The 11451-nt window shown below is 34.7% G+C and overlaps 1 protein-coding gene across 1 annotated transcript in view; it reads right to left on the bottom strand.

Annotated features, from left to right (window-relative positions):
- PDE1A (phosphodiesterase 1A) overlaps positions 1-11451 on the bottom strand; it is a 293552-nt gene that overhangs the window by 69175 nt on the left and 212926 nt on the right. The window contains exon 4 of the mRNA XM_011356541.1: positions 3652-3834. Within this exon, the coding sequence (XP_011354843.1) occupies positions 3652-3834 (183 nt within the window). The remainder of the gene's footprint in view (positions 1-3651; positions 3835-11451) is intronic.

Genomic DNA, 11451 nt, shown 5'->3' with positions numbered 1-11451 from the left:
TGATAAAGTATCTCCCCATTTTATTATAGATATTGTTACTCTATTTCTATGTTTCCATTTTATGTTTATTTTTAATAACTTTAAGTTTTAGATGTTGGAGATCAGTTATCACAACAATTATCTTTATACTCTATTGGAAAATTTCAGAACAAATAAAAATACTCATACAAATTATTCTATTGAGATAGGAATAAGTATTCTAATCTCTCAAGGCAAGGAAACTACTAACCACACTATAAGACTCAGCAACTAATTACTGTCAATAATGATATTTTTTGAAACAGTCTTTTCTATCAATTTTTCTAGTCATTATTACTAAAAAATGGAGGTAGAGAGGAAATGGAAGGGTGATAGACAAGGGAAAAAGGTCAATATAAAAATTAATCATGAATAAAAAAGTTTTTTAATTAAGTAATATTAAATCAGTTTTATTTCATGGCACAGAAAGGCCATATGACATAGCAAAGAAAACACATGCTTTGAATAACAAGTTAGCCACTCACTAGCTGTGTATGACCTTTGGAAAGCTATTTAATGTCAAGCTATTTCTGTAAAATGAGGATAATTATAAGCTTTTTGTGAAGAGTACATGTCATAAATGCTTAGCATAACATAATAAATATTCAATACAAGAAATTCATTAGTATTATTATTATTACTATTCTCATTCCTCTGCAGGCAACATCATTGGCTCCAATTCTTAAATTCTTCAGAGTTCTCTGGGCTCAGTGGGGACTCCGGTGCTATTGAGTTTCTTAGAGTTGGAGTAGGTTAAGAAATAAATATCAGTATATGTTTTCATTAAATAGAATGTAAAGGAAGACAAAGAAGAGGATTCCTCTTCCAAAGAGAAAAATTTTCCTAGTATCATTTTCTAACTCTATGATTGGAAATAAAATATTAGGATGAAAAATTAGAAATAGAAAATTACAATGACACATACTGGAATCAGAACAAAGTGTGAGAGAAAATTAATACAGTTGCCTCACACTTGAGTAAACAGTCGATATATTACAAGTTACCTAAAGAGAATAACGAATTTCCTGGGCTCTCATAGGTGGTAAAAGTCCAGCTGGAAATATGGTGGATTATTTTTGGAACTTTTTACTATAGTTACAAAACATAATTCAAAACTTAAAACAAACAAACAAATAAACAAACCTCTCTTATGCCAGACACTGTGCTAGGCAACAAACTAGTATAGAACAACAAAAATATAGTTGCTATTTTCTTGGGGCTTAGTCAATGGTGAAGAGGGACAATGAATAAGAAACAATATATGATTACAAACAGTGGTAAGTGCTATGAGGTAAACACTGGTTGGGGTAGCAAAAGTGTTAAACTGTATATAGAATGATCTGGGAAGGCTTCTGGAAAGGTAACAAGGGCTAGCCAGGGTAAAGGGTGGGGAAAATCATTTTTGATATAGAGAATAGTAAGATTAAGGGCCCTAAGGGAAGAAAGAGTTTAGAGATCTTCATGGGGTTGAAATCAGACTGGTATATTCAGTCAAGGATAAAGGCAACATTAGATGAGTCTGGAGACTTTGCAGGGGTCCTAATCCTGCAAAGCCATGATACAGAAGTTGCCTTTGATACCGAGTGAAATGGAAACCATCAGATGATTTTAAACTTCAGAGTGACAGGAACTAATTTATATTTTAAAACAGGACTGTAAATGACTTGTTTAGAGGGGGCAAGTGAAAAAGAGGGGAATCCAGCTAGAAAGTTATTGTCATACTTCTGATGGCAGGTAACGAAGGCTTAGATTGGAGTTGTATGAGTGGAAATGAGAAAGTGAGCAGATCCAGAATACATTTAGATTAAACAAATTGTCAGGACTTGATGAGGTGACGAATCTTGTAGGGGATGCTTGAGAGAAAGTTCAAGAAGACTTTCTAACTTTCAAGATTAAAGATGATTATTTTTGAAAACTCAAGATAAACGTATTGCACTACTTTTATGCACGTAATTACTAATAGGGACTCAAAGGTAATAGAAAATATTTCTTTTCCATGTGTTTGTAGCACACTTTCTTTAAGACTGCTTACTTAGTTACCTTAAGTATGTTTGATATTTCTATAGTCTATTAAATACTTTGGGTAGAACATGAAAAAAAATTATCATGTCAATATATGTAACAGAATTCTTTTTAATCTTCTACTGGATGGAAATGGAAATTTAGTTGGTTTACTTCCACGTTTGTATTTCTTTTTAGTTTGCCACGTTCTGCAATATTTCTTAAACAAAAAAGACAAAATATATATTCCTTCAGTAAATCAAACATACTCTCTATTTGTGATTCATTGACTTCCTGAACTACTATTCAGATATTTTCAATTTGATGTTATGAAAAATCAGTAACTATCACATACTTGCCTAATTTGTTTTTTAAAATAGTAATATGTTATAGAAATTCTTTCTCTCTAGCCCTGCCTCTCTGTTTCAGACTTCTAGTCCCATCTGGCAGAGTTGGGACCAGTTTATGTACTAAGCGAGTAGGGGAGGGTGTCATCTCATGAAACTAATCAAATTGCTTGTTATGAGAATTCTTTTATCAAAGCCAATTAGATGTGATTAAGCAATATTGTAAATAATTTGAATACTCATTGAGTAGTTGTTATTTTAGGTTATACACTCACAAGCCAGGATCATAGAGGCTTTATGCATGGTGGTTATAATACACCTTTAAATCACATTGAATACTTCTTGCGATGCATTCTCATTTGTGTTTTCAGAAACCCAAGCATGTTTCCCATTCTTCCCTTAGAAGAGGAAAATTAAAGTTTATAGTGTTCATTAGAGGTAATGACTAAAGATGTCAGAAAATTAAAAACAATGATGTGGCCTCCATTAAATTTAATTTTATTAGTTTAAAAATGTTAAAATAATATTTTTATGTATAATTTAATATAATATAACTGTTTTTTATTCTAAGGAAATTCTAATAGTTTTCAACATTATCAGATGTAACATTTTTATTTCAAGTCTTTTTGTAGTTTTAGTTCTGGAATATCTTGTTTTGTAGACAGAAAAATAATCTGTGTTCTTAAGGGCTAAAAGAATATAAAATTGGGTCATATTAACATGTATTTCACATTACAAACTCTGGCGATTTGATTAAGTGGTTCTAGGAGCCATCAAGTATCCCTTCCTTCAGTGACAGAAATGTAAAAAATCTCTTTAAACATGGATATGAGAGAGATTTTCTCTCATATTGGGAAGAGAATGGTCTTTTTTCTTTAGTGCAGAAAAAGGTCTGCTAGATTTTGGTATGTAGTGTAGAATTTATTTTATGAGGTGTTATATTTCATTCGGGTAAAATTAGTTGTGTAACATTTGAACGTGTTATAATTGTTTTTAAACAGTTATTCACAAAAATTCTAGATCAATAGTCATTCAAACGCCCAAAGCCTCTCCTTTTAGTCTTTAGGTCAATTTAAAAGAAAATGACTCTTATTTCCAGGAGAAGACATTCTTATTATAGGTAACTTAATCATAAAGCCCTAAATCTTTTCATTCTAGGTAATTCTACTTATAACTGCACTTTTCCTCAATAAGTAAAATACAGGATTCTCATTACTTTGAGATAGTAAGTATATCTTCTGCCTTTAAAATTTTATTGTCTTGAGATACCAGCAATTTCACTTACCTTTCCACAAAAATTCCAGCTTGAACAGCATGTACAATGCTCCGAAATTTTGGTTTTTCCTCAGATTTCTTTTTTATCATCCCCATTTTCCGTGTGAAGGTAGAAGCCAACCAGTCCCGAACTTCCAATGGGACTGCATCCGACTGAATGTCCCCAAGCTCATCATCGGTATCTAGCAGTCTTCTACAAAAATTTATACCAATTAAACTTTAGGAAAAAGTGAAGAAAACTAATAACAACAAAACAAGCATTGCAATAGGGTTTAAAATATAGAAAATCACTCTTTGATCTCTCAATATTACTATCTAAAAAAGAGGAAAATGATTGGGTTAACATTGGGAGAACTCTGAATTTCTCAAATTGATTATCTTCTAAAGGTAAGGACTAACGTATTTGAGCATTTTCAGATTTGCAGACATTTAAGTACAATGATTATCAGTCCGTTGATATCAATTATTAATATTATTAGTATACTATTCTAATAATGAATAAAACTAAGACAAAATAGTGGCAAGAGGTCATAAACAGATGTTTGCTATTAAAGGAAGCATCTGGAATGGAAAGAAAAAATGGGGGTTGAAGCCATCAAAATTGTCTTATAGTTAATAATCTTGTGTATATATAGTACGGATATCACATGCTATTTGAATAAAGCCTTGGAGTTTATAAAAGTCATTCAGATGTGCTATTTCATTTGATTGGTATCTCTAAATTTTAGGAAAATAATAACTTAAGTACTCTAAAAGATATTCATTCTGATAGCAACATCATAGATAAAGTAAAAAAAATAAAGATAGAAACAAATGGATTAATTTGAAAACTCATTTTAGGTGGCCAAGCCAGTGTACTTGGAAGAGAAACACCTCCAGGTAAGAGTAAACGCTGCCTTGAGGATGGAGATATAATGGGGTTAGAACTGCTGGCTGAGAAAATCAACTGAGTGAGGAAGTGAACAGGAACTGAAATCACTGTGCTACCGCTCTCCCATGTAGGCTCCAGATAGATAACATTGACTGCACTGATGAGCAGTAACACTTGCCATGAAAGCTGGTCAGCTCCAGCGATTCAGAACTTCCTGAAGGTCTAAACCGGCAAGACAGTGTGAAAGGCTCCCCACAAAATTAAAAAAAAAAAAAAATCGGCTTTCAGAGCAATTGGACTTTGCCTCCAGGAAGAAAGAACACAGGCCGGCTCTGCCTGTCACTTGACTTGGTTATTTCCTAGTCAGTGCACCAATTTAATAACTTAGAGCTATTTTTGGCACACTTTAGATTGGACTTTTGAGTTCCATTCTCTTTGGTAAATCTCTTTGTACAGAGTGAAGCCTAAGGATCATGAGTCCAAGGAAGGAAGGAACCCAGAGATGACAGAATGTACAAAAGCCTCCAGAACAAGTCACACACCATCTTGAAAAGGCAGAGACCAAGGAAGTGACAAAAAAGAAGGAAGCCCACTCAAAGCACCCAAAACTACCAAAAAAGACTCAAAAGATAATATCACCTCTTCTTTGTGTTATTTTCTATAAACCTTCAGAGATCCATATTTGTCAATATTTATTTCTCATGATATTAAATAATCATGAATGCATTTATGATATATCTTATGAAAAAATATACACAACTTAAGTGCTAGAGCTACAAACCTACATGTATATAATATGAAGATAAAAAAGATTCACACAGTTAGAAGTTAATACTGGTTAATACTTACTCTACATCATATTTATCTTTCTTACGTTTGGATGATTTTGGTTTATCCTTAATACACTGACATAGTACTTTAAAGCAAAACAATTTTTTTCTCCTTTTCTTCATTTTAAATTGAATTTATTAGCCAATTGCATGCAGCAAGACACTAAACTACATGGTTTGAAAATTTCAGGGCTTACATCATTTCTATTATTATTGATTATGCCATTTCAATTATTGCTTATGCAGTGATCAAATAAAACCACAGAGCAGAACAAGTGGAATGTGAATCATTGTGGTGTAATACTGTGATGTCACCATGCTCCAAGAATTCCACTGCTATCTTGTTTTATCAACTACTCAAAGTAGAATGATAGGCACATAATAACAGTTGCCAATTGCTCCTTTGATGTTGATAATTTTGTGACTATATGTCTTAAATTCACAAATTGTTTACAAGATATAATCAAACATGACAAAATCAGCACATGAAAATGAGAGGTCACATAGAGAAGTGGTACTCAGGATTCAGGCAATCCTAAATTATGAGGCATGATGTCATTTACTGAGAAGGAAAGAGCATATAATCTCAGGGAGTAAGAATGATGTGGGTTAATTAGTGGATATAGGAACAAAGGAAGACTGTAAAGAGAAAAGCATGAAATATGCTGTTATATAACCAAAAAAGCAAATCTTGAAAAGCAACAAATACCTCTGTGATGGCTAATTTTATGCATAAACATGGCTAGGTTATAGTGTTCAATAGTTTGGTCAAACAGTAGTCTAGATATTTATATATATATATATATATATATATATATATATAGAGAGAGAGAGAGAGAGAGAGAGAGAGAGAGAGAGAGAGAGAGAAATATCACACACGGACATATATATAATATAGAGGCTAAGGATATATACAGATATACAAAGAAAGAATATTTTCATTGTTCATGAACACTATGAGTGAAGTAACTACCAACATGGGTTATAATTAAGATAGAAGATAAAAGCACAACTCTCTATTATATTAATATTCACTTAATAAAGAATATCAATCCTGTTCCAGTTTTTAAATTATAAACATCCCATTTGCAATAGACTAAAATGCCTTTTTAGCCATTATGATTCTCAATACCATACTCTCTTTTCATGGCTTAATAGCTCATTTCTTTTTATCACTGGTTAATATTCTATTGTATGGATATACCATGGTTTTTTATACATTCTACTTTTGAAGGACATCTGGGTTGCTTCCAAATTTTGGCAATAATGAATAACGCTGTTATAAATATTTGTGTGCAGTTTTCAAGGAGCATAATGGTTGGATCATATGGTAAGTGTGTGTTTAGTTTTTAAAGAAACTTCCAAACTGTCTCCCAAAGTGGCTGAATCATTTTGTATTCCCGCCAGCAATGAATGAGAGAGAGGCCAAGCCGGCGTCATCTCTCCTGGCCTGCAGCAGTAACATTTTTACTGGTCTCAGCTCTTGTCCCGACCTTCTTCAGTCTCTTCTTCCCTCTGCAGCTAGTATACCTCTTTTAAAGTATAAATCAGATCATGTTAGTACCTAATTTACGAAGTCCTGCATAGCTCAACACAAGCTTAGTTTCCACTCTCATCTCTGAACCAATTTCCCCTTACTCATTTTGTTCCAGCAACACTGGCCTCCTTGCTGCGCACAAACCTGTCAAGCTTGCTTCTGCTTCAGGGGCTTTGTGCTTGCGGTTCCTGCTGCTTAGAATTTCCTGTTCATGATATTTGTAGGGATCATTTCCTCACTGCATTCAGGTAGAAAGGGCTTCCCTGATCCCCTAATCAAATAGTAAACATCCTTATCCAGTCTTTTTATCCTGCTATAGACTTCTAAGCACTGACCACTACTTAATGTTATGCCATATGCTTATTGGTTTGTTTATTCATTTTATGTTTTATCCACTAGACTGTAAAGACCTTGAGAAAAGACAACTGGACAGTTTTTGTGCACTGTTATGTCACCAGTGTCTACAACAGTCATCTCTCCACTGCCTTTAGGTTAACATGCCCTTGAACAATCCCTTTACAATTTTTGAAGCAAATTATGGGGAAATGTCTATTTGGCATGGAAAAGACATTAAACACTTTGATAGCATTTTAGCATAGAATTAAAGGCACAGTAAAGAAACAATTTTAAAGTTTATGCAGTGTTGATATGTCTTTAGCTAAGGATTTCAGTATTTCTGTTAAATACTTGTATTATGCTTGTATATCAAGTAGAGTATGATTAGAAATTTCTAATGATGGCAAAAATAAGTTGTAGCAGACTCGTTAATATAATTATTCCAGTTTAGAATAAAGAACGTTAAAAGACAAGTGGATAAAACCCAAATTTAAACAAATTTTAAAATAAACTAACACATCTAATGGTACATAGTTGTCTTCCATCTCTCTCTCTTCTTCCTTATTTGTTCCCTCTTTCCCTGGCACCTGCCTTTTATACTCTGTCTTCCTTCCTCTGAGCACCACAAAGAGCTCTTCCGGTTTCATTTGACCACGATCGATAAGGCAGGAATGAAAACTATATTATAATACGGAACAGTAATCCTGGGCTTTCATTGGACAGAGAATTTCAGAAACAATTTTCCTATACATTTATCTAAGACATGTGGAAATATCTAAATACTTTCCTAAGATTATGTCACATGTAAAACATTTAAAACTACAGTCTGCCCTCATTTTATTTTTGAAATAATTTGTGCATGTAGCTTGATCAAATGGGACCTCAAATACTATGATGAATTTTGCTTTCAAAACATCCAACAGCTTTATTGCTCTTCATCCTAATGATAGATGGCCAAGTGAGCATAATTATTTACTGTGAAGTACTCTTAAAAAAATAAAGACTTTGTGTTTAAGAAACTAACAACATGAAAAAAATGGTGCATTCTTGGGAATTCTTAAAATGCACTATACAGAATAAGAAGTAAATGTGTAAAATGTTATTATTATTGACCTCTGAAAAATGCTTTCACTGATGTATGATGCAACTTTTTTTTTAGTCCCAATGGAGTTAATAAAGCAGAAAGTGAGGGTCCCTACACATGAACTATGTGTTGATGTGGAACTGGCAAGCTGTGAAAACTGACCCTGTATCCCATCAGTACTCAAGTGATCCTTAAAAGCTATTTATATACCAAATTTTCTCTTGAAATCAGATGACACAACTCCCAAAGGGCTTATATTTTGAACTAGAAAGTTTGTAGGAGAAGGGAATAAAGAAGGAGGCGGCTACGGAAGAAGAGGTCATGGGATTTTGACTCTTAAAATTATATCAGTGAAAATATTTCTTTCCACAGTGGATTCTTGGAAGATGATTATACTCGTGTACCCACACGGTTATTCCCAGGAAACAGGTGCCCACATTTATACCTATTAAGTATTAAAAATCAAGTGCTGGATGTAATTAGGAGTAACTGGCTTCTCTAGTTTGAAATTTTCTTTTTCCTGTTTTACTATTGTTATAAAGAACACATTTCAACAAGAAACCAACTCATTTAATTCTGCCCTTGCTCCCTTTCAATAAATTTCATAAAAACCCAACAAGGTGAGTTTGAATTGAGAATTCTCAACTCCTGTGTGACAGGTCTGGGCCATCTGGCTGAGGCTGCCCCTCTACACCTACTTAACCTTCCTCTCGGGTTCTTCCTACATAAGCAAGTGGACACTGTAGCCTCCCGCTACACTCTCCATCAACGGGCCCAGCCATGAAAGCAGCTGCTTCTTGGCTATTCTTTAGAGGTGGAGAGGTACACACACCCACAGTGTTCTGGGCCCCTCAGGAGGAAAGACTTCAGGATGTGGCCCCTAAAGACTCAGGGGACAGGTTAGGAGACCTTTGAGCAGAGAATTTGGGAGTGTCAGTGTCAAGAATACAGTAGAGGCACACTGGGCAGGGCAGGGGATTCCAGGGTCCAGGTACCTGGAAGAGGAAGAAAGCCTTGGGCTCCAGGTTCTTCTTGGCTTCGGAGACCTATCACCTCCTGGGAGGGAAACACCAGAAGAGGGCCAATGTTGATTACTCTGAAGTGGGGGGCAGCGTCCAGGGAAGCAGTTCCATTGACACTGGCCTAAGGGTGGAACTGAATTCGTACAAGATAAATCTCTTTCAAGTGAGCCTTTCAGGATGGCTGGGGGAATGAAGAAAGGGTAATCTTTCTACACTATGGTTATTCTTTTGGAATAAGTGTTTCCTTCATACACAAATTCATTAATATTATTTCTTTGATTAACACATATCTATGCTCTAAGTTGCTTATAACCACCCCCCTCCAAAAACAAAACAAACAAAAAAACCGAAGGTAGTTGTAAAGCTTCACTCAGATTTGCGAACCATCTGAGGATATAGATGATAATACCAGCTAACTTTACTGTTTACTGACTATGAACCAGGCCAAGAGCCAAGCTTCACCTCATTTAATACTCACAATATCACCATGAGGCAGACACAATTATTATTACTATCCCTATTACATTCATGAATAGATTGAGGCACAGATACTTTAAGTGATTTGCTCCAAGTCATACAACCAGAAGTAGCCATAGCACATTTTGAGTTTAAGTCTGTTGAATTTCAGAGTCTGTGTTTTTAAATGCTGAGTTATCCTTCACCTGAAATGAGTGTTTTTCTTTCTATGTACCCAGACTACCTTGACATTCAGACAATAAAAATATCAGTAATTATTATTCTCTATCTCATCTCTAACTTGAAATTCAAGGTTAAAAATAATTGATCTTAAAAAATAATCTTAAAGGAGTTTGCCCCTCCAGAGCATTTTTGGTTGGAGGGAGCCGAAATTTATTTCTCAAGACTGGTATTTTGAATCATTTTCTCATAGAGAAATATATCTAGATGGTAGAATTTCAGGGTACTTTGAAGTACAATAAGTTAAATGTCAGGATAGAAAAAGGTAATATATTTGAAATGTCATATTGACTTGTAAGTAACCTACTTCCTCAATGCTAAATACATTTGAGTTCATTTTTCTAGGCCACTCTCCAAGGACATTTATTTATTTTATATTCCTTGTCTTGTTCCAAAAGAGACTTAAAACATCAGGCTCACAAATTTATTTCAACTTTTTTTCGTTTTTGTTTTGTTTTGTGCTTTGTTTTTAGTAGTTTTCTTTCCTTTTTCTATGTATGTGGTAGTGTTGTTCAACATTTCCTTTGATTCTATTGGTCTTTCGTTCCTTGTTTTTGTTTTTGTTTTGTTTTGTTTTTAACTGTGAGAAGATGACCATTATATTAGAGTGTCTATGAAGACTGAACATTTGGGTGGACAAGTCAGTTATGCTTAACTTAGTTCAATTCTCAAGAGGCAAATCTTGCCTAAAATGAGGTTACCTAAGGAGAGTGTTGAGGTTAGATGCAGCTTTCCCCAACTTAAGGCCTAAGAGGGGCTCTGTACCTTCTCTGTACCCACCAGGGAAGCAGAGGGCCAGGCAGAGGAGGGTCTGTCCCCAAGGACAGGCAGAAAGGGCTCAGGGAAATGTTGGGGGAGGGCTCTGAGAAGGAATTAAGTTACTCAGAAAATTAGGATCAAGATTGTAATTTTTGAGTCAGTTGGGAGATGGAAATGGAAGAAATGGGTGAAGCAGAAAACTGCCTTAGGCCTCACTGATGACTCCTGACTTCTCATCAGGAAGTCCTCTTGGCTCAGAAGTATCTTTGAAAATATTCCATTAGGCACAAAGCCTAACATTCCACTGATTACCAGTTCTTAAATTACTATGATTAATAAGCATCCTCTGTGATTAGGAGAACTGCACCTGGAGTCAGACCACTTGCTTCATCACCTATTAGCTGCATGGTCTTGGAAAACATACCTCATCCATCTGAATCTCAGTTTCTTTGACAATAAAATAGAGATAATTAATAATAATAATAAAGTAGAGATGATAATAATAGTATCCCTAGTGGTGGATTTGTGAGGATGAAATGAGGGAACTCACAGAAAGCACTTAGAACAGTGTCTGCCACAGAGTAAACCCTCAGTAAACTCCCAGCTATCTGCATGAATTAGTGTAAGCAGATTTCCCATTTTTGACATGTCAAAGAGTGTCATGGGGATGGAAGT

Source organism: Pteropus vampyrus, unplaced genomic scaffold (assembly GCF_000151845.1).
Source record: "Pteropus vampyrus isolate Shadow unplaced genomic scaffold, Pvam_2.0 Scaffold2, whole genome shotgun sequence".
Lineage (NCBI taxonomy): Eukaryota > Metazoa > Chordata > Mammalia > Chiroptera > Pteropodidae > Pteropus > Pteropus vampyrus.
The sequence above is the reverse complement of the archived record's forward strand: the minus strand, read 5'-3'. Positions and strand labels throughout refer to the sequence as shown.